This window comes from Haplochromis burtoni, unplaced genomic scaffold (assembly GCF_018398535.1).
Source record: "Haplochromis burtoni strain Fernald_Lab_line unplaced genomic scaffold, NCSU_Asbu1 Contig_321, whole genome shotgun sequence".
Lineage (NCBI taxonomy): Eukaryota > Metazoa > Chordata > Actinopteri > Cichliformes > Cichlidae > Haplochromis > Haplochromis burtoni.
Window position 1 is genome coordinate 282,810 of NW_024582682.1, and position 23,410 is coordinate 306,219.

The 23,410-nt window shown below is 48.3% G+C and overlaps 2 protein-coding genes across 4 annotated transcripts in view; one reads left to right on the top strand and one right to left on the bottom strand.

The window, feature by feature from the left end:
• LOC102312158 overlaps positions 1-13,417 on the bottom strand; it is a 27,520-nt gene extending 14,103 nt beyond the window's left edge. Inside the window, exons 1-3 of one of the 3 annotated variants that reach the window (XM_042228407.1) lie at positions 12,256-13,417; positions 1,571-5,603; positions 85-208 (exon numbers count right to left, since the gene is read on the bottom strand). In XM_042228407.1, coding sequence (XP_042084341.1) covers positions 85-208; positions 1,571-4,988 — 3,542 coding nt within the window. In that variant the 5' untranslated portion in view covers positions 4,989-5,603; positions 12,256-13,417. The other 2 variants (XM_042228406.1, XM_042228408.1) reach the window with 2 other exon arrangements.
• A 522-nt stretch (positions 13,418-13,939) lies between these two features.
• Positions 13,940-23,410, top strand: part of rin3 (Ras and Rab interactor 3) — a 21,134-nt gene continuing 11,663 nt past the window's right edge. The window contains exons 1-5 of the mRNA XM_005942138.3: positions 13,940-14,451; positions 19,721-20,225; positions 21,373-21,490; positions 21,564-21,636; positions 21,804-21,895. Coding sequence (XP_005942200.1) covers positions 14,417-14,451; positions 19,721-20,225; positions 21,373-21,490; positions 21,564-21,636; positions 21,804-21,895 — 823 coding nt within the window. The 5' untranslated portion in view covers positions 13,940-14,416. The remainder of the gene's footprint in view (positions 14,452-19,720; positions 20,226-21,372; positions 21,491-21,563; positions 21,637-21,803; positions 21,896-23,410) is intronic.

Sequence of the window (23,410 nt, forward strand, 5' to 3'; positions counted from 1 at the left end):
CCAGTACGCCTAACTTTAAAAAGTTAGGCGTACTGGCACATGGCAAAAAGTTAGTTTAGAGCCCTGCACTTTTAGATTCCTTACCTTGTGCCAGTGGTGGACGTCCCGGCAGATTTGGTTGACCAGGAGCCGGGAGGTCTGTCAGCGTCTGTAGCCAGTGAGGCTGTAGTACTGAGCTCCAAGCTGACCTGGGACCTGCTGCCCACCCCTGAAAAGAACATCACATATTTACCTTTTTAAACAGAGAAACAGTTATAACCAGTGCATCCTGCCTTTTCTTCCCCACTGTTTTGTATCCGAGGCTTTCTTTGGTTCCTGGAAGGATCTAAGCAAAGAAAGCCACTGCTCACATGACAATCAAGCAGAAATGCTCCTGTTTTAAAGCCCTGACTTTTCCTTTATGGACCAGTGAATCTGTCACTGCTGCTACAGTTCATGAAGCATTTCCAAATCTCCACCTGGCTCTGACTCAACCGCCCCCACGACGGGGAAGGTAACACCACTCCCTGCTGTGCTGAACAATTATCACTGCTTTTTATATTTTACATTTACATGCAGGAATATTCATCCACACGACTTTGCTGCAAGTGGCTGCACACCTGAACCTGCAGTTCCTCTACGGTCCAGCAGGGGCTCCAGCAGTGGGAAACAGCTTGGCTCAGGTTTGCCTCCCACAGCAGCATTCCCAACAGTTTTTCAGCTCCTCACTGCAAACTGTTAAAACCTCCTTCATAAACAGGCTTTTGTGAAGCTTTTATAAAGTTTTCATAGATGATTGATCTTCTCTATTATTGACTTTTATTTGTGTTTCTTCTTTTCATTCTTTTCATGTCTTTTAAATGCTTTGCTGCTGTTTCTTCTAAATTCTGTGAATAAATACATCGATTGGAGGAGCAGGCTTCTGGCACCAGCTCACCACCACCTCCTGTTTTGGTCCAATAATTCACAGCCAGCATCACAGCTAAACTCTGAGTCACAAACAATACAGAACAGCGACTGAAATCCAAAACCTGCTCAGCGTCTGCAGCGTGATTGCACCGGCGGAGCGCAAACAGCGAGCACAAAAGCATCTTTCTCCGGGCTTCGTTTAAAGGGATTAAACACCTGTTGTTGTAAAACAGAAATAAAGAAATACAGCCTAGGAAATCTGAAAATGTTACCCCGACTGACAGACTCGATTTGGTTTGTGTTTTATTGGAGCCAAATTCATTTTAATTTGGAACAAGAAGTCAGTGTGTGACTGCGACGACAGATGTTTCATTACTTTTATCCACCGTGTTTGGACTATAAATTCACTCATGTGGGTCACAGTCACATTTCTCCTCGGACCTCGTGTTCCTTTGTCTCCACCTGTCTTGTTCCCAATCAGCTCTCAGCTAACGAGGTGGTGTTCACCTTCATCCTGCCTGCCTCGTGTTCGTCAGTAAGCTTCACTGACTCCTGTGTTTGTATTGTCTAACTCATCATCTAACGCTTCAGGCTGCCAGCACGTTTGTCAGGTGTGATTTCTAAAGCGGCGTGAACGTCCGTGTGTCGTGTGTGAGTTCCTGCAGGTGTGTGCGGTGTTTACCTGTGTGCAGGCCAGCCTTCTCTCTCTGAGGCCCGGGGTGAGTTTGGTACATGTCCGCTCGCTCCCTCTGAGGCTCCAGGAGCGCTGGGTACGATTCCTGATTGTGGGGCTGAGACAGGTCGAGGTGCTCCAGGTCAGAGTCCAGCTCCCGGGCTCTCCTTTCCAGCTCCGTCAGGCTGAGCTCCGAGGCTGCTGAGGAGGGAGGGTGGGACCCTCCGAACCCGATGGGGGGTCGGAGGAGAGGCCAGCGCTGCAGGGAGCCCGAGAGGGAGTCTGCATCGCCTATTGCTCCTCCTCCTGCTCCTCCTTTATCCCAACCGTCATCCCACAAAGTGTTGACCATATCAAGGACAGCGTCCCAGCTCTCCACCCCTCCTTCCTCGCCAAGTGTGCCTCCTTCTCCTCCCTCCGCCTCTCCTTCTTCTTTCTGTAATGTCACCACCACCTCCTCCTCCTCCTCCAAGCCTCGCCCAGCAGTTTCATCCCTTATCTTCATACTTTTCTCCTCCACTTTTTCAGGAGTTATTTCAATATCTCTGCCTTTTTTCGCTTCCTTGTACTTGTTTGCTTTGTCTTGGACTTTCAATTCGACTGCCATCTCTGCTCTTTCTTGTTTTGTTTCCTCCACCAGCCCCACCCCACCCTTCTCTTTGTCCATCTCCACTTTCTCCTCCTTTCTGTCTTTCTCTTCTTTCCGCTCTTCATTCCCTTTCCTCTCCTCCTCAGTCTTGTCCCCTTGTATTTCCTTGCTCTTGGATCTCTTTGGCTCCTCCTGCTCTCTGCAGATCCTCCAGTGCTCCAAGTTCTGCTCCTTCAGCGAAGCCCTGCCCACCAAACTGGACCCCAACCCCGGCTCCTGATGCGAGGGCTCTTTGAGCGAGCATCGTCCCACAATACTGGTGGAGTTTGTTATATTTGATAAAGGGTTCTCTGAGAAGTGGCCTGTACGGAGGTGGCCGAGTGGGCGTCTCTTCTCCAGCGCAGAGAGGACGGAGGGGAGGGGGGGGAGGATGGGGAGATTGTGGAGCGCTCCACCTTGACGAACGGTCCTCTTTCTCACGATGATTCGGCGAGGCCACGTGGACTCGATGCCTTCAGCTGGGCCTGTTGATTCAAGGTCTCCGAGCGCCCTGCTCTGCCGCGGGCTGACCACACCTGGCCGCAGGCCCGTGGCGGTGCCTGGTCGAGTCCTGGAGCTGGACTTGGAGGATTTGGACTTCTTGGATCGTGAACTTTTCTCCACGTGGCTGGATTCGGTTTTATCAATGTTGAAAGTCTTTTTCTCAGGTTGATCTGCAGCAGGAAGCTCGGTTTTATCTTCGGCCACAGCACAGGTAGGACCCTTGTCTGCGGTCTTGGTGCTGTTGGCTTCAGTGTCAACCCCGCGCTCACTGTTAGTCTTATTTCCTGTCTCACTGCCAGCTCCACCTTCTACTGCTGCCTCAGGCTTAGATGTAGGAGCAATTGTAACATCGGTCTCAGGTTTTTCCTCCATCCTGGACTCCGCTGCGGCAACAACTTCCTTATTTACTTTAGCTACTTCAGCTTCTGCCTCACTCTGTCTCTCCACCTTCTTTGAAGTTGCCTTAGTCTCTACCTCTGCTCCTCCCTGTGGCTTCATCACTGGACCAGATCCAGCTGCAGGATCTGCTCTAGCTCCAGGCTCATCCCTGCTCTCAGTCACATTTGACGGTGTAGCTTCAGCGATTGGTTCTGGTTTCGCTACAGCCCTTCCTGATCTTTCTCCACTCTTTGATGACCCTGCCCTGTGTACCTCCTTGTTTGCAGATGGAGCCACATTTTCCCTCCCCACCCCAGACTGCACTTTTCCTTCCAAATCCCGCCCCCCTGGTCTTGTTTTTACCTGGGAGCCCATCCTCGTTTCGTTTTTAACGCTGGGCCTGGATCCATTGTCATACTTGCTCCAGCTCTCAGCACGATGGTGTTCTTGTATACCTGCCCTCATTTCAGCCTCCATCACATTTCTACCCCCAACCTCGCTCACTAACCTTGGCCCACACCCAGATTTACTATCAACCAACACCAAACCCACGCTTCCATTGTCGTATTTGGAAACCATGACCCCTCCCACACCTTCAGGGCCGACCTTTGACCCAGCTCTGTTCCTACCCACCGCCCCAGTGCCCATTCTGGGGGCAGCACTGGGCGAGGGTGAAGGAGAGGGCTGGGGGAGGAGTAATGGCGTTGTGTCGAGACCCTGTTCGGACTCCAGAAACACAGAGTCTCTGTCCGAACGCAGAGGAACTGGTCGGCCATACCCGAAGGTCGCGAAAGATGTTTCCCTCCTCTCCCGTTCCCGTGCTCGCTCCCTCTCCAGCCTTCCCCTCTCCCTCTCTCTCTCCCATTCTCGCTGAGCCCACCCTCGCTCCATCTCCCTCTCTCTCTCCCTCTCCCACTCCCTTTCTCGCTCGCTGCGTCCCCATCCTCCTCCTCCCCCTCCTCCTCCTCGATCCCTGAGGTCCTGCTCCAGGTCATGAGCAGACAGTTGGACCAGCGGGGAGCGGTAAGGGGATCTCCTCAGCTCTTGGGGGGGTGACAGCCTGAGGCTCTGGGTTTGGGAGTAATGCCTGGGCTGGATCATGTGGGGAGGTGAACAGCGTAAACTCTGAGTCTGACTGGGTCGAGGTTTGGCGGGGGAGAAGAACACCGGAGTGTGGTAGCCCGAGGAGAGAGGGGAGCCAGAGAAGGGAGAAATGAGGGGGGAGGTGAGGGAGGAGGACTGCCCCCCAGCTGGAGGGTAGTGCCCCGGGTTTAGATATCCACCTCCTCTGTCCATCATTTCAGATGTAGTCAGCTCCAGACACTCCAGGTGCTTCGGAGGCGTCAGGACTTTCCAGGAATGTCGACCATCTCGGCTCTTTGTGCTGTCTCCATGGTGATGGTGGTGGTGATGGTGGTGTTTCTTTGAGGAGGAGGAGGACACACCCGGAGCTGAGAATGAAGACACAGAGGGAGAAACCGATCGGGTGAACCGCCCCGGCGAATGACAGCCACCGTCATCTCCGTCCTGACCGCCGAGCTTCAGCGAATCATAGATGGCTCGCTCGTCCAAGCGCCGAACAAAGGAGGGGTTTGGCGTTAAAGACCGTGGCTGCGAGTCAAACATGTCGGGGGGCGCTCTGCTGACTCGGAGCGAGCCACTCGTAGAGTAGCTAAAACTGCCCTCGCCGCAACCGTCTCGCCGTATGGACCCTCCAGGGTGGTGGTGGTGATGGCTGTCAATCTGCTGATTGATGCACATGGTGTCATAAATGGATCGCTGGGGTACGTAGCCATCCCCGTATCCCCCCTCCATCCCCCCATCTCTCCCTCCCACTCCACCATCCCCAATTCCATGTTTCTCCAGGCAGCAAGAGCTTTTCCTGAAACACCCGGGACGGCTGAGAGGCTTGCCCATGATTGGTTGGATGGCTGAGGGTGGGAGGGGTTGGTGGGAGTCACGGGTGAAGCTTGAAGAGCGAATTGTGAAGTCGTTAATTTGACTAAATCTAAAAGAAAAATTCAAGCAGTGAAGGACACATGGCAACTGGGTTTGAGACGGCCATGCCAGAATAAAACGTCACATTCAAAAACATGTTCCTGACGTGTGTTCTCTCTGTTTTAATGAGAAGTCAGGAGCATCTCTGATGATCAAAGTATGACACTCCTGCAAAAAAGTGGCCGTCCCGTCAAATAATCCATGACATAACAACGGTGCAAACAACATGAGGAATCAGACTCTGAGAAATATTCCAAACAGCTTTTGGAAAACGGCAAGAAAAGATGAAACGGGTCCAGTTTTTATGTCCACACAGTTGCTGTTTTTAGCTCATCTTCTCTCCCACTCTCCCCCCGATGTGCCTGCATTTGTATTTATTCTGGCTGTTTATTGTTCTGTGTTTGTTTGCAGCCAATTAAATCTTCATCCAGCAGACCGGCAGTCCGTCAGACAGAGCGACGGTGGATGTACGACTGAATCCAGTCAAAGCCTCTCGTCTCATTCTGGCCGTACTCGATGATTAGCTTCGTCTGGCTGTGGAGAGAGAAAGCAAATAAAAATTATTTGCATGGAAAAAAGCCTAAAAAAGTCTCTCCGTATGTATCAAAGTCAGTGAGCAGGATATTAGGTAATAATAGCAATGAACACACAATTACAGGGACTCTCATTCAGGTTAGTTGACAATAGAAATTCCTTCATTGGTGATGCTGCACACAGTCCTGAGAGAAAAATGACCCTAACTGGGCTTGAGACTAGCCTGGATATGGCCTTTACTTTGCAGGGAACCTCTACAGAAAGATGCATTTAGCTTGTGTTGATGCTGGAGCGTGACCACTCTCAGGAAGTTAAAGTCTGAATTCGATTTCAAGTTTAATCGTAAACTGCGAGCGTTTCTCTAAAACTTTCCTCTGACAGTGCCTGCAGAGCATTTGACAAACTCAGGGGAGCAGTGTGCTGTCCAGAACATAGTGAACCATGTCCTCCAGCCTACAGAGTGCTGCAGAAATGAAACCCTGTCCACATATAAAGAAATTCACTCGTCCTGCATCACTTAGTGGCTGACAGGGGGCAGCCAGTGGACGTTCCAGGATTTGGTTGGATAGGTAACCTGCTAAAGTCCGGCAACAGACTGGCAACCAGTCCAAGGTGTATACCACCTCCAGCCTGTGACAGATGGAAAATGCTCAGGTGGAAGAAGATGGATGAAAATCTATGTAACTTCCTGTCATATGTCAGTCAGCGCCATCTTTTACTGTTGTGAGCAGTCATTTCAATGACTCCCCTCAAAACTGAGATAATTCAAACTAAGCTGAGGTGATTCAATTAAGTTTGAAAATATAGGTCACTGCTGGAGCTTAAGCCTGACCAAGGGTCTAACACTAACCCTGTACCCTGTCTAAATACAACCAGGTACTTTTGGCTCCTGTACCTATTTGTGTACTTTTACTCTAGTAGATTAGGTTTTTTCCTGAGGATAACAAAGTACTTTTTGTAGTTTAATCCTAACCAAAGCTGAGATAACTCATCAACTCGTTAGGTTAGAAAATCATTCAATTGTTGGGCTTAAACAAAAAGCTCCTACTCTAAAGCTAACCTGGTACTTTTCAGCCTAAACATAACTGAGTACTTTTTGATCTTAAACATAACCAAGTATTTCCTGCCCTGAAGCTAACTTAGTATAATTGAGCCTAAAGGTAACCGCATACTCGTGGTACTTAAACCAGGAGTATTATTAGCCTAAAACTAACCAAGTACTTTCTGGCCTAAAGCTAAGCCAGTATTTCTTTTTAGCCTAAATACGACCAAGTACTTTTGGAGCTTGAACCTAATGAAGTACTTTTGTTGTCTTCACATGACTACTATTGCTCTAGTATGAAAGTTATGTTTAGCTAACCATAACCATGTCTTGAGCCTAAACATAGCTGAGTATGTTTTTAGTCTACATGTAACCGAGTACTTTCAGTCTAGACGGAGTCAAATATTTTTGGTGCCTCAGCCTAAGCAAGTGCTTTTTACCTAAACATTCTGGACACTGCTTTTCATGCCTGAAGCAAATGTAACATAAAGAAAGTCGAGCCTAAAAGCAAGCTTGGAACTCGAGTCCTGACCTCGTGCATCACAGCTGAGAGTTGCATATTTAAACCCAGCTCATTAGCACACTCACCGGCACCAACATCCACAATTACAGAGGTGCTAACATCATCCTGGCCACTTGCTGGTGCTATTACAAAAAGGCTGTTTAGCTAAACTCTTTGGACATTTTACACAGGTATAGTTCTTACAGCCTAAAAGGTGAGACGTCCTTTCAGGACACTGATGTTAATGCAGCACCAGCTGCTTTAATGCTCGATGAAAATAAGTTTAAAATGGCCTCAATATTCCTGCAAATTATCCATTTTAATTTCAGAGCTGATTTTCCATTTTTGGTGTAAGGTATATTAATGCACTAAAGTGGTCCATCACATAGCATTCTTTAGCACCTCATAGACTTTCACAAACAGGACGTATTGAGTTCAGGTCTAATTATTAAAACTCAGGGTAACTATGTCTGCCCTGCAAGGGGCCAAAAGGGCAAATGTGTCTTAGTAAGCAGTATAAGGTGCCTACTTTAAGCCTGTATTTGTATAACGCTTTACTAGTCCCTAAGGACCCCAAAGCGCTTTACATATCCAGTCATCCACCCATTCACGCACACATTCACACACTGGTGATGGCAAGCTACATTGTAGCCACAGCCACCCTGGGGTGCACTGACAGAGGCGAGGCTGCCGGACACTGGCACCACCGGGCCCTCATCCAAGTGGATGATGAATGAAAATAAAATTACATAAAATAAACGAACAGCTCCTCCTGCACCCGATTTTGCACCTTGTTAAATTAAGACTCGGTTACCTGAGAGGGTACAGTCCCGAGGACAAACTGTACCAGTAAACGTACAAGAAGCTAATTTATTTTCTGCAAAAGGCTGTTGAAATGTTGACATCCAGCACACAAACTGAGAGATGTGCTAACCTCAGAACCACAGCAGACGAAAAAAGTTCAAATCACAATTTACAGATTCACAAACTGAATGTGGAGAACTTGTCATCTCCACATGAAGAGAACTGATTGACTCGTGTTCTGAACATCTTCAGAAAGCTTTTCACAGTCCTCGCACTCATACCCGTCTCCAGCGCGGCGGTGAGCACTCGGAGCTGTCTAATTTCCATCAGCCGTCAAAGAAGCCTATTGATAGTTGAGAATAATTCCAGGTCTCTCTAGCTCTTTCAGCCTTCGTTCTCAAGCATCCTCTCCCTCTCCTGCTCTCTTTCATCGCTGCCACCGCCACCTGCTCTATTTTTCAAACCAATCAATAGAAAAGCCAAAACCTTATCAGCGTGGTCACAGTCAGTCAATCCACTCCGTCGATCTCAGTCCCATCCTGCTGGCGTGCTGTCATCCCGCTTCAAATCAGCATCCTCGTTTGTTTTTCTTAACTGGCATCTCTGCCCTGTCGCCGCTCTCTCTCTCTTTATCTCTGCTGTTTCTCTCTCTCTTTATCTCTGCTGTTTCTCTCTCTCTCTGCTGTGAATCATGCCTTCTGTCAGTGGAAGGTTTTTTTGACAAGCGCTCTCTCTGCCAGCCAACACACCAACGCAAACCCTCCTCCTCCTCCTCTCCCTTTCACTCTCTCTCCCTTCGAGCTTTTCTTCTCCTCGACTCAGCCTCCCTCCCTCCCGTTTGCACTCCACACAGCTTCGGGGCTTTACGAGCTTTGGAGCTGCAAAGAGACCAACTTCTCCTCTCCATCTGCCTCTCTTTCCTTTCCATCTCATCCCTCGTTCATCATCACTCTTTATCTCTCCCCTTCTCTCATTACCTTCTAGATTTAGTTTGACCTGAGTGGGTTACCCGTGGGAAATCATCGTCATTATACGTTTTAGAAATGAGGCAACGAAGGAGAAAGAAGGACAGTCAAATAGATCGATCTATCTATCTATCTGTTCTGTATCTATGCTTCGGACTCCCACACTCTCTTTCTTCCCTGGCTCGCTCCATCCCTCTTGTAGCCCTCTCAGTTTGCCCTCTACCTCCCACTCTTCACCTCCGCGTTAATGCAACAACACGCATCGGTGTGGAGGCGGCAGGGAGAGTAAGAGCGACACACAAAGAAACAGCAACATTGGGTACACACATTACTGTACACTGCAATTTAAAAGCATCGTCATCAGCGGCAGCGTTTGACCATAAACTGCTGTGGATGGGTTTATTTTTTACCACCAGGAGACATAATGCACGCCTGCACCTGTGTGCTACGACAGGTACGCGCTCTGCACGCGCTCTGTTTGGTTCCATTTTATGCTGAATGAATAGAACAGGAAATGTTCACCATGTTTGGGCAAAATAAAAATTAAATAACACACATTAATAAATGGAAAAGAGCCACCCACAGCAACACAAATTTCCTCCACTAAAGAAGAAAATGTCAGCGTGCTACCCACGCGCTTTGATTGACAAGTGAGCTCAAGAGATCAGAAACGCGCCGCAATCACACTTTAAAACCACTGCCAAGGCTCCACAGTCCACTTTAGTAAAAGCTTTTCCTCCCAGGAAGCTGCTCTGCTGGATGTTCATATTAGACGTGGATAATTTCAAATAATGAAATTGCTGCGAGTGCAAGCGGGAGTTTTGACTCTTCCATCCACTGTTCCCTCGAAGCTGAGCACGTGAGCACCGCTGACACAGTCTCCCCGCACAGAAAATCAGCAAAATAAAATAAATACATGTATTTACTTTAATTCCAATTCAGGCTGGATGATTGTCTGTGTGGGGAGACCGTGTCAGCAGTGCGCGATTGCTCACGCGCTCAGCTTAGAGGGAACATTGCTTCCATCTGTATGATGTCATAGAAGGGGCGTGTCGTTAATATGGTCATCACGGAGGCCTATAGAGGTTTGAACCATCGGTTACCAGGGAAACATTATTATTCCCTGACTGGTTGGCGACTGGTTGGTGAGTGGTTGCTGGAGTTTGCTGTGAAATCATTGGCTAAAACCAGAGGTCTCTGTAGTTTGCATGGACGGTAACTTCTACCTTCCTTTAGCATGTCCAGAAACACGGCACGAGATTGATTGACCATGGTCTACAGCCAATCAGGACGCAGAACACAATGTGCTGTAAAAAAAAACAACAACAACAAAAACCATGCTAAATTCTAGTGGTGCAACGGATCAAAAACGTCACGGTTCGGATCAGTTTTTGGATCAGCATCCAAACATCATCAATTCAATTCAATTTTATTTATAAAGAACCAAATCACAACAGCAGTCGCCTCAAGGTGCTTTATATTGTAAGGTAGACCCTACAATAATACACACCGGTCATTATATCGCACTCCGCTGTGATACAATGAGCTGTCACGGTCACGTAGCTTTCTGTTGACCGTGACAGCTCCACCCATTTGTAGTAGTTAGAGCAACAGAAGATGCCTGGGACAGTTCAGCCATAACTTTAAACTTTTCCCGCTCATACATGCTTGGAACGATCTTGCCACTAAAGTGGACGCAAACAACATATCATAGCGTGGCTCAAGCACGTTCATCACAGTTAAAACCCCTTGTTTTGCACAACAGAATACGGCCTCCCGTCTGCAGCTAAACACCCCAGCAGCTTCTGTAATAGCTTTAGCCGGTTGGACTGGGCAGCAAAGGGCTGCTTAAATACCGCAAACTCCTCTGCTCCTGCACTTGGACCACTAGCGCTGGCCAGAACTATCGCTTGACAGACCCACCACGCCACCATACACATACTTTTTTTTCTTCTTTTTCGAATCCTCGGATCACGTGCGTACCGAACCGTGGAGTGGGATCGGTTCGGATTACGGATCAACCGCGATTCGCTGCACCACTACCAAATTGCAAAAAAAAAATCTGCGAAACAGTGAAAGGTGAACCACATTATAGTGACCGCTGCATAACAAAATATTTAAAAGTTAAAAACTTTTTTTAAAAGTTTCTTTTGAAGTTTGCTGTTTCAGTCGGGTAAGAACTTTTACTCTGAAGCTGGTTTTTGTCATTTTTCATGGAAAACAGTTTCATGACTGCTCGGCTGTTATTAGCAAATGTTTTCAGATAAGTCAGTGTCTGCCACGCTGACTGTGGGCTACCAAACCATCACAAAGGAGGTTTTTGGTGCCACTGATACTACCCAACAATCACTCACCATCTGGTTGAGTAATATACACTCTTCACCTGTTAGGATCATGTGACCCAAAGCACACAACTCTGGCTGTGTGAGGGGGGAGCCAATCAGAAGATCAAAAAGCTTCCTCTGGTCTCAACTTTTGAGAGAGAGGGTGAGGAGGGGCTAAGAGTAGACCGCTACTCCTCAAAGGAGCCAGCTGAGGAGGTTCAGGTGTCTCCTTGATGCCTCGTGTCCATATTGGCTGAAAACTCCTCACTGCCCCTTTAGAAGAGCTGGAGGAAGTGGGTGGGGAGACGGAGGCCTGAGCATCCCTGCATGGATGGATGGATGGAGTACTTTCCCGAATCCATTACTGCAGCAAGGCTATTTAGGCTCACTTAGTATTTAGCCAGTGGATGGTTCTGAAAGCCAGCAGGAGCCCTCACAGCACAGTCGAACACTGAGGCAGCAGTTAACATACATTAGAATGATTTCATTTATTCTCTGGAGGGAAAATCTTTTCTAAAAACGTATTTCATTAAAACTGGGCCAGTCGTCTCTGTGACGCTCGTGTGATTGACACACAGACTGACTCACACTCGTCTTTATTATTATGCTGGCTTGCAATGTGAGCTCGAGCGGTGTTGACTCTGCGTGTCTGCTGAGACAAGATGGACAGAAACATTCGTCTGTGTGAGAGCAGCCTGTAAATCTGTGTGCACACCGCACAGCTGGGCTTCATAAGAGGAACATCTGTGAGAGCATGAAGCCCCGGCACAAAGTGTGAGGAGCTTAGTGCTTCTCTATATTCAGATCTACACCTTTACGTGAAGTTGTCAGTCCCCCAAAAGTCATAACTGAGGAACTGTGAAGGCAGCAGTAGCAGGGAGCATTAGCTGATAACTCCACCCTCACATCCAAATATGGCCATTTCCTGAAACACAAAAACAACACGGCAGCATCCAAAACGCGACCTCTGAATCTTAAAAATCAGGCTCCAGAAACCAAAGACAGCAGCACGCACCTTTTAGATACAGTCTTTGTCATGTTACATATTCCAGCGGTGCTTTATTCGCTTTGTCAGTCACGTCTTTCTCCATCTGGAACAAAAACCTCATGCTATACAAACAGCTGATCCTCTCACTCTTTCACTCCTTCCACGTCATCTGTAGAAAATGTTGAAACGCCGTCAAATCCTGCAGCCGGCTCCCAGTAAACAAATGAATCACCTAAATCAAATGCTTGGCTGCCATTTCAGCTGAAACAGAACACAGATAAAAGACGAGGTTCGAAATTTATTCAGACTCATCCCAGCAGGCCTCTGGGGCAGCATATGGTGGCCTGTAACTGACACATATACTACAATCATGCTTTCACTGTGAGAACAGCCAGGCACAGCAAAGAGCCAGCACGAATGTCTTACAAAACATATCACATTACATCCATTATGATATATGGCACGTCCAAGCTTCGATGAACAGGAGGTGATCTGAGAAATGCATGTGCAGTAATTTATGCACAGGAAGACCCTCACATGCCTCGTTCGATGCTCCAATCAGGGATCTTCTCTGCAGCATTAATCAGTTTTCACTTAGTCTGTGATTTTTCCACAGACTGTAAATGCAAGATGGACGTTCAGTTCTGAAACCAGCGACCGTAAAGCCGTCTGAGCTCAGCTGATCAGGACGCTCATTTTCTCACAAACCTCAATACAATCAGACTTCAGAGGAGGCGCCCCCTGCTGGGCGTTACAGAGAGAAGGTTTGAGGCCCTGAGCTTATAGCTGGTCTCCGGAGCTGATCTGTACTTTTTAAATGTTCGCATTTCATGCAGCTCACCAGAAAAATCAGTGAGAGGCGGTAAAATCGTTCAGGTCAGCCTTCAGTCTGAGGTCAGGTCTGTTTTGGCGTCGGCAGCGTGATTAAACGGTGGTGAAGGCGAGCGTTACCGTGGTCACAGTGGGCCTTAATGAGTCCCGCTCCCTGCTGCTCGAGCAGCCGAGGATAAAAACAGCCAGCTGAAAATGACCGAGCGTGACTCTTGGTGTTTCTGTAATGAGGTTTCCTGGTTTCATCCCAAGTGAATGTTGTGGGCCGCAGCGCCCTCTGGTGGATACTCACTGATGCTGACGATGTAGTGTGAAGTCAGCTTCTCACCTGGTTTTTCATGTGAGTAGTGGAGGCTGTCGGAGAGAAAAATGATCACACAGGAAGCAGCTGCACACTCACCACACATGAATGCACCATGTACGTGTGTGTGTGTGTGTGTGTGTGTGTGTGTGCGTGCGTGCGTGCGTGCGTGCGTGTGACCACATATGCATGTCCACCATGCACCCTTAAAGTTTTACAGTAAGTGCAGCCATCAGAGCAGCAGTGGGGGGTTAGACCTACAGCGTCTGTAGCTTCTGCACACGCTGCAGAGTTTCTGATTAACATCAACGCTCACTCTGCAGCTCTGTCTCCCAAAACTGCAAACATGAAGTCTTCCTGCCACACACACTTTAATTTGAGCTATCAGTCCAATCTTAATAGTTTCTTTGGGCAGGAATGTCTTCAGAGGGAGAGATTATACATGAGAGAAGAGATAAGCTCAGACAGGAGGAGGTGTAGAGAAGCAAAAGCAGAGTTTCTATTGTAAATGTGAGCAGGGAGTAGGAGGAGGAAGAGGAGGAGAACAGGGTAAAAAAAAAACAAAAAAAAAAAAACAGTGACGCCTGCAGGAAACATGAAGTCCAGCATTCCAGAGTTTGAGCGGAGAGCATCTGGAAAAGTTTAAAAGTAGAGAGGGGAGGGGAGAAGGGACGTGGAGGAGGCAGGGTTGTGTTTCCGAAAGATGTAAAAATGCAGAAATTCAAAGGTCTGATTGAGCAGCCGAGTTGAGAAAGAGCAGGATCAGCTGCAGAGCGGTGAAGCAAAGAGAGTGTGTCACAAGCTAAGAAGAGGCAGAGCAGGGGAAGTCTGACCAAAGTGCTCGGCCTCTTCCTGCCTCACGAACGGCTCAGGAAGTCGAGGCTTAAACACAGGGGAGGGCCGACACAGGAACACATTTTCCCCTTTGCCTTGTAGTTTCTCCTTATTCAGGCCTGCTCAGATCAACAGGAGGAGGAAAGAAGGGGGCAAAGAGGAGGCGGGGTTTTCGATGGAGCTGAGAGAGACGGAGCAGTCGAACAGTCAGTCGCCGCCGTTATGATGGAGGCCAGCGTCGTTCCCCAGGACGCAGGGTGAGTCTGATGGGGGTCTGCGATGATATGTACAGGTGGAAAAAGCAGCGAGAGGCATTTTTGAGTGAGGGGTAAGGGGGATGGTGCTGCGGTGTCAGAGTGGAGGAGGGAGTCGGGGTCGAAAGTCAGACAGGAAAAACAGATGTGATGACTCACTCGCTCATATTTAGGTCAGTGTCCTCCTAGAGCGGGGAAAATCCTGATTCTGTGCAGGATTGGAGTCTGTTTCCATACTTCCAGGGGAGAGTTAGAGAGGCCTGAGTTGATGTGAAGTGCTCCAAAAAGGCGGATTGACTGTTATCACATCTGAATGTCAGCTTAATGCTTCAGGATTTAACTTAAATGAAAAAGTCTTCAGTAGTGAGCGTAAGGACAAAAACCTTCCCTCATGGAGCATTTCTGAGGTTTACTGAGAGGAACGATTATTGCTTGATTATTGAACGATTATTGCTCCTATTCCCGATTCTAAATTTGGCTTGCTTAATTTGTCAAAGAATCAAAGACTTTGTGTAAACAATGGAAGTCGAAAGCACCAAAAGCTGCAGTTCTTCTAACGCCCACTAGAGGCTCCAGCAGAGGCTCCCGAGATAAAACGTCCAACTTTACAGCAGAAAGAAAGAAAAACTGTTTTGATCTCTTGCTTCCTATTTGACTTGTATGAAGGCTTAAAGTTTGCATTATTGGGGGTGTGGCCTCTTTGACTGACAGGTGGATGGTGACACAGGTGGCTGCAGCTGCTAGCGGTCTGCTAACTAGACCTCTCAACGTGTTTGTGCTGTTGGAGCATTTTTAATGACATCATCTGACCAATAATATGGCTGCTGTGAGGTTACTGTACTAACAGACCGTCCTCAAAGGTGGAGCTCCAGGTGTGGTGCACAGTGAAGTTCTAGGGTTTTGATTGGATGTTGTAGAGCACTAAATAGTAATCAGTCTGTGTGATGGTCTCATACAGTCTACAATGATGGCAGCCAGCACTCCTCCCTCGTTTCTAAAGATGATTTTTCAAACTGAGGAGTCCAAAACCAACGGCTGGCTAGGTCCATCTTTTATATACAGGCTATGTTTAAACCCGCATTCTGTGTAATGTCCAGCAGGCGGCGACTTCTCTGGCTGTGAAAAGAAGTCATTGTAAATGAGTGTCCTGCTCTGTGGCATTCGTTTCTCACTCAGCTCGCCTGTGTCCAAATCACTACGTTATCGAGGCCGCAGGGCGGCAGGGAGCGCGAGTGTTGTTGTGCTGAAGGCTCAGTCACTGCAGAGTCAGCGGCGGGTGAAGTATTGTGCTGCTTTACTACGCTGCAGTATCACTTCTTCATTTAAAACTCCTCGGGGATAAAAGGCCCAGATAACTCATGTATGAGATGTAAAAGTGGATGCTTACACATCACAGGACTGTTACTGAAACCTGCAGAGCTCACATGTGACTGCTTCATTTCAGCAAAAACTGCAGTGGAGTAAAAACTGATGCAGTAACTGTAAAAGTCTAAGTCCACCCGTCCATCCTCTCCTTACGTTGGTCGTGGGGGCAGCAGGGGGCTCCCTCTGGGGCACAGACCTCTTTTGCTGCTTTTCTTGTCTTCGTGTTTTTGGTCAGTGAAACAATCTATAAGGCCTGACCTGCAGTGACAGGCTGCTGTCAGACCTACACCATCACCTGCACGTCCATATCTTTAAACAAGCATAAATAACCAACACAGCGTTTAGCTGTGAGTTTATAAGTGAGTTATAGTTTCTTCTTTCTTGGCATTTGATCCGTCTGCAGCTGCAGGAGCAGGTCACAGATGCCTGTCATCGTCTTCACAAGCTTTTATTATTTATGTACGGGCCGGTCCTTATTAGCACTCAGGGCACTTTTTACTCTCCATACAAACTACACCAACACTCTCATGCACCGGGGGCAGCTCAGGGGTCAGTGCCCTGCTCAAGGATACTTCAGCACGCAGACTGGAGGAGCCAGGGATCGAACTACCGCCCCACCCGTTTACTCATTGACAGACTTTAGTGGTCGAACACTTTTCAGCCTGATGATCCTGAGGCAGCACATGTGAACCAGCCTAACAACCATGAAAGACAGGAAGTATCAGAGGCCGCCCTGCTGGCTGTGAAGCGTTGCGCAGGAAGTGACAACCTTCCCGTGCAGTCAGGCTGAGTTCAGCGTGTCCAGCTCAGACAGCACAGACACTCCGATACAGGTGCCGATGGAGTCCTGCTTGGTGGTGTTTAATCGTCCAACATCTGACGACCGGATGTTGGCGTGGAGCGCCACACGGACACCCTCACCCCCGTGATTGCTTTCGTGTTGCTACGCCCCCCAAATGTTCCTCCTTTGAACAGGTTGAGCACAGATCGGGACCGTAACCATTCCACTTGTATGACATCACCACCCAGACTGCATTGCAACGTGAACCACAGCAGAGCACGAGTGAAGGCACTGCTTCATGTTTAATAGAGTCAGAGCAAACCGAGCGTGGACTTTAAACCTGTGTCAGGTAAAGACGCACCTCAGCGACGTGATGGGTGTAGGCCGTTTCTAACGTCTCCTCCGCTGGAATCAAAGGTGGAGTAAATGTGCGTGCGTGGTGTTTCCATGCAGCTCAGCAAACATGAATCAAACACAGGATGTCTGCTTCTGGTCACAGCTTGAAAATTCAGCTGACTGAACGACTTATTGTGCCACCTGTCTTCCTGTGAGCAGACAGGCACTTATGGCCGTTGGACTGGGATCGGTTAGTCACATGATTTCATCAGCCTGAAATCCACTGAAGACACGTCTCAGTGGAATCAACTGGCTCTTTTTGTAAGAACAGCTGAGAGACGGATGGCACCGAAGCCCCGGCAGCTCCTTTTAGACGCCGTCCCTCTCAGGACCTCCTCCAGCTTTTCCTGGAGACAGTTAAGTGACGCAATCTCTCCACTGTGTCCCGGCTTTCCCCGAGATTCCCAAAGGAACGAAGGTCGGCCGCTACATCACCTGCATGCTGTGAATGACCACAGACCGGTTCAGGGTCCACAACCCTAAAGACACTTTCATCCACGCTGCACCTCCATGAGCTCGTCCTCACTTCTGCTTCATCCCTTTGGACGGGCATGAAGTGACACTTGGGCACCAAACAGGTCTAATTAAAGACCACCCCCGTGTGTAACAGCTGCTTTAAACACAAACACGAGGAGCTCAAGAACAACACCTTACATCACTCTGCTGTCAGCAATCTGCTGTAATTTACAATCACCGGCACTCTTTGCGTTGCAGAAGGAGAAGTGAGCAGAGGAAGCCATAAAGCAAACATATTAACGCTCGCTGATGGCGCCACTCTCAGCTGAGAGCCTTTGTTATCTACGGGCCACAAACAGCACTTCAAACTCAGCTACAGAGACAAACGTAAGTTAGCATGACCGTGCTGTAACATACTGCTAGCAAGTGCTCGTCTATTTAAAGCCAAACCACCAGACCACTGATAAGGCAGAGGTAACTCAGACTGCAGCAAAGGTAAATAAAGGCTGCAGCCTGCAGCGTGCAGGTGCATGCTGGGATTTTAATAGAACAACACAGGAGGCCCCGACTGATGGGGGGAGGGGGGGGAGGGTCCAGGTGACCCTGACCCCTCAGAGGGTCAACGACAGGAAACAGATCTTCTTCTTATATGTGGCGAACTGCAAGAGGAACAACACAAGTGTTGTGAAAGTGTTTCTTTTCATGTTTTTTGGTGTCATCTGGACCGCTGAGTGAGTCACCTGTCAGGTAGCAACACACACACCTGGAAACCCAACGTCCACCTGTCCGGCACCTGTCGGACTCACCTGGCAGGTAAAGCCGGGTAGATGCAAACACTGCAGGCGGGCCATGCATTCACCTCACAACACGATCAGAAGAACTGATGGTAACGATGTGCAGCCATCAGTGGCGCACTACCTTCAACACCAACCTGCTATTTTGTTCTCTGTTTGGTAACCACAGGACTAGACGAACTGACCACAGACTTCCTCTAACAGCATCGCGCTATTAACTCACTGTGTTCACCAGGTGATGATGAGGAGCAGCTCACTGACACACAGACACACGGCGCCCTGCTGCCCGTGTGTCAGGCTGGGGGAGGAGACGTCTCAAACACGCCTGTGCTCCTGCTGGACCAGCTTTTACCGTTTCATAGCCTTAAAAAGCCAAACTGGTGACCCCGTGACCCCTAGAGGCCATGCTGTAATGTCAGATGATGTAATGTAAATAAATCACTTGCCCTGACAAACCCCAGAGACCGCTCTCATCAGCTGCTGTTGTCCTGTGCTCCGGTTTCTGATGCACCGCTCACATCTGTGTGGTTTCCAGGCTGCTGCGAGCTCTGAGCTCTGAGCGCTGCAGCCGCGGCAAGTGAAGAAGACTTAGATTCAATTAGTCTTTATCGTCTCTCTAAGACTTAAACGCCTCAGCTGAAGCAACGGGATCTCATTTTCAGCTTTCTGAGGATGCTTCACCTCTCACCTGACGAGCTCTAGCATCCTTCTGTGGTTGGCACCTCGGAGGCGGACCTGAAACTCACCACGCGACGCACAAAGACTTCACACCTTAGGTCACATGACTCAGACAACAACACATCGCGGGCCTTGACAGGCACAGGATGAGTCAGTGATACCACGACCTTGACATCAGACTTCACCTCCTAATATCCACCTGGTCACCAGCACAGCTTGCGTTAGCATCCATCCATGTTCCAGCCCTCGCTCACGCAGGGAGACCCTACCTGGGGTAAACTGGCCTCAACAACATACCTGCAGGGTCCCTCAGGTGTCTTTATCACCACCTTAAATCAACCACGGCAGACACAAAGTGCTGCACACAACACTGAAAAAATAAAACAATTATAATACAAATGAAACCAGACTCAGGAGCTGGTCACGTGACCTGGGAGCTCCATCAGGGATCACAGAGGGGCGGTAGGAGTCGTCCCAGCAGCAGCACGTGGCGCTCGGTGATAGTTCAGCTCGTGTTTGAGGCCCGCTCCGCCGTCTGGATGCTTTCTGAGTCGGCTGCACTGGTGTTAAGTCAGATGTTTAACTCCGCCCCTTTGAAGCTGGCGATGATGCCAGCCATTATGAAATCTGAGACACGCTCAGAGAACCTGAAGCAGCAGCAGGTGTGTTTTAAAAGGCGGGGCCTGGGCCCAGCGGGTGGGCCGTCCTCTCAGTGTGGTTAAAGTCCGAGCAGCTGATCACAGGAAACATCACCGGCCAGCTGTCAATCTGTTTATTGACCTTTGACCTTTTCTCTTTGCAGCCCTGTGACAGGACCACTTGACCCGCCCTCCCCCCTGCCTCCGCCCTCACTGCCCTCCCACCCGCCGCCCCGGCCATGTCGGCCCAAACCTCCACCTTCTGCAGTCAGGAACTCCCATCTCCCCTCTCGACCTCCTCTGCCTCCAGCCACCCCTCCGTCCCTCCCTCCCCCTCTCCCTCCGGTCCACGCACCTCCTCCCTTATCTTTGCCTCCCCCTCTCTCACCTTCCCCTGTCCCCACTCCTGCTCCTCCCCTGCTGTCCTCTGTCTCCTCTGATCTGATGCCCACTTTCTCTCCTCCCCCTCTTCCTGCTCCTTTATCTCCTACACTCCCACCCCCCTCCTCTTCTTCCTCCCCCCCTCCCACCCCTGTGTTCCCACCAGCCTCACCGGCTCCTCCGGTGCTGAGCTCGGTGGACCGGCTGGTCAGGACCACCTCTGTGTGGCGGCCCGAAGGACTCAGCCGAGAGCAAACCGCCAGGATACTGGAGGAGGAGCCAGCCGGGGTGAGACACACACACACACACACACACACACACACACACACACACACACACACACACACACACACACACACGTATCCCCTCTATTATAATGGGCCCTATTTACAGGGTAAATATCCTTTACTCTGATGGAAATACGTCATCATATCCTTTTTTCACTTAACTTTAGACGCGTGCTTGCACAGAAAGTTTGAATCAACAGCAGAAATGTGAAACATGTTTAACAGGTTTAAAGCTGTTAAAACGCAGAAACGAGGGCCTGATATCAGACACCACCACAAAGTCTTTACCTCTGACTCACATCTGGAAACCAAACAAACCTATGAAGAGCAATTTACGTCTTCACGCGTGGCGACTCAGCAGGAAGTCATTGTTGTGTTAGAGCTGGGAATAATGACACTGAAGTGGTGACTGCTCCCTGATTTTCCTCTTCCCTTTAATAAATAAAGACATTTACATCACAGACTGATGCAGAAAATCTGCAGACGGGTTCAAAACTTCACCAAATGAAGGAAATGAAGTTTCTGGTGTTGCTGGAGGAACCTCGGAGATCCCCTCTGACATGAACATACAGCCAACCCATCTCATTTCCTGCTCGACCAGCTCTGATTTGCATTTAGCTTTTGTGCTGGATTGAGCAAATATGACGGGTTACAGGAGCCAGGCTCTGATCATAACTCACAAATCATTTGGTTATATGGACCTTTCTTCATTTTCCACACCTGCGTCAGTATGTGAATGTGTGGATGACTGAATGTAGTGTAAAGCGCTATACAAATACAGGCCATTTACCATTTTCCATCTTTCATACACTTGAAAGCTACCGTTTCACAGTAGAGATAACATCTAATATCTATTATAAACATATTTAATAATTAGCATATATCAAATAGCAAATCTGAGCAGTGGAGCAGAGATTGTGTGGTTGGTTTGAGATGGAATGACTTCACATCCAGGTGAATCACAGCTGCATGTTTGTTTTTATGGGACCTGTTAAATTTGTGAGACGCTGACATGTGAGAGCGTCCTCAGACTTGTGCTGACGCTCGCGCTGTGAGTCATACAGCTGTGCGCTTCTAAAAGAGGAGGCAGCTTCTTATTGTACATCACATGACCTCAGACTCAAAACCACACTCGCTGGTGTCTGCAGGCTTTCCTGGTGCGCAGCACAGAGGACGACGACGACGTCGCGACGCTATCGGTACGGCTGCCTGACGAGCAGGGGACGCCGCTCGTACGCGACATGAAGATCCAACAACACAAGACGTGTAGGTGCTGCTTCAGAAAGTACACACACTCACACAAAGGAGGAAGTCATTCATTCTTCTCTGTCTCCCCCAGTCGTCCACTTGGAGGGCTCCTCTCTGGTCTTTGATGACATCTTCAAACTCATCTCCTTCTACTTCCACAGCAGGTAACACAAACACACCTGCAGCAGCACGCAGGACATCACACAACACACACACTGTAAAAACAAGCCTGCGGTGCTCGCAGTATCCACACACTCACATTCACATACATGTGCACACTCTTTCAATACCTGCTTCATTCAACCTTCTCCCAACTCGATCCAAAAATCAGGGACATCCTGGCCGTCCCGCTGAGGTCACCCACGGCCATTACCACGGCAACTAAGAGAGAGGAGCTGGAGAGCATTGCTGCTATGGGTGCAGGTAAAATAATTAACTCATCAGGTTATTAAAGTTGTCAAATTATCACTGAGGCAAACATCAGCATTCACCATACAGTGTAAATGTATGCTATGTCTTCTAATGATGCTGCCTAAGGGAAGCATGTATAATGTAAACAGAATTGGTCCTAGCACTGAACCCTGTGGAACTCCATAATTAACCTCAGTGTGTGAAGAGGACTCTCCATTTACATGCACAAACTGGAGTCTGTTAGATAGATATGATACAAACCACTGCAGTGCAGTACCTGTAATACCTACAGCATGTTCTAATCGCTCTAATAGGATATTATGGTCGACAGTATCGAACGCTGCACTGAGGTCTAGCAGGACAAGCACAGAGATGAGTCCACTGTCAGAGGCCATAAGAAGATCATTTGTAACCTTCACTAAAGCTGTTTCTGTGCTGTGATGAGCTCTGAAACCTGACTGAAACTCTTCAGATAAACCATTCCTCTGCAGATGATCTGTTAGCTGTTTGACAACTACTCTTTCAAGGATGTTTGATATGAAAGGAAGGTTGGAGATTGGCCTATAATTAGCTAAGACTGCTGGGTCTAGAGATGCTTTTTGAGTAAAGGTTTAACTACAGCTAGCTTGAAGGCCTGTGGTACATAGCCGATCATTAGAGATTATTATTATTATTATTAGTATTATTATTAGAGATAGAGAGTCTAACTTAACATCAATGGTACTAAGAGTAGCTGTAGATAATATTACATCTGTGGGATGATTATTGGTCATTTTTTTCTCTAATAATAAAAATTTTATTTGTGAAGAAGTTCATGAAGTCATTACTAGTTAACGTTAAAGGGATGGTTGGCTCAACAGAGCTCTGACTTTTTGTCAGCCTGGCTACAGTGCTGAAGAGAAACCTGGGGTTGTTCTTATTTACTTCAATCAGTGATGAATAGTAAGATGATCTGGCTTTGCGGAGGGCTTTCTTATAAAGCAGCAAACTATTTCTCCAGGCTAAATGATGATCCTCTAAATTTGTGACACGCCATTTCCTCTCCAGATTACGAGTCATCTGCTTTAGGCTACGTGTTTGAGAATTATACCACAGAGTCAGGTACTTCTGATTAGAGACCTTAGTTTTCACCGGAGCTACAGTATCCAGAGTCGTACGTAGTGAGGAGGTGAAATTATTAACAAGATAATCAACCTCTGTTGGGGTAGCGTTCAGATAGCTGCTCTGCTCTGTGTTGGTACAGGGCATTGAAGATGATAACAGTGGGTGGATTATATTCTTAAACTTAGTTACATTTAATAAATTTGTCCATATTTCTAGAAATGAGAGCTGCTCCATCCAAAGTGGGATGGATGCCGTCTCTCCTAACAAGACCAGGTTTCCTCCAGAAGGTTTGCCAATTATCTATGAAGCCCACATCGTTTCTGGGACACCACTCAGACAGCCAGCAATTTAAGGAGAACATGCGGCTAAACATGTCACTCCTGGTCTGATTGGGGAGGGGACCAGAGAAAACTACAGAGTCCG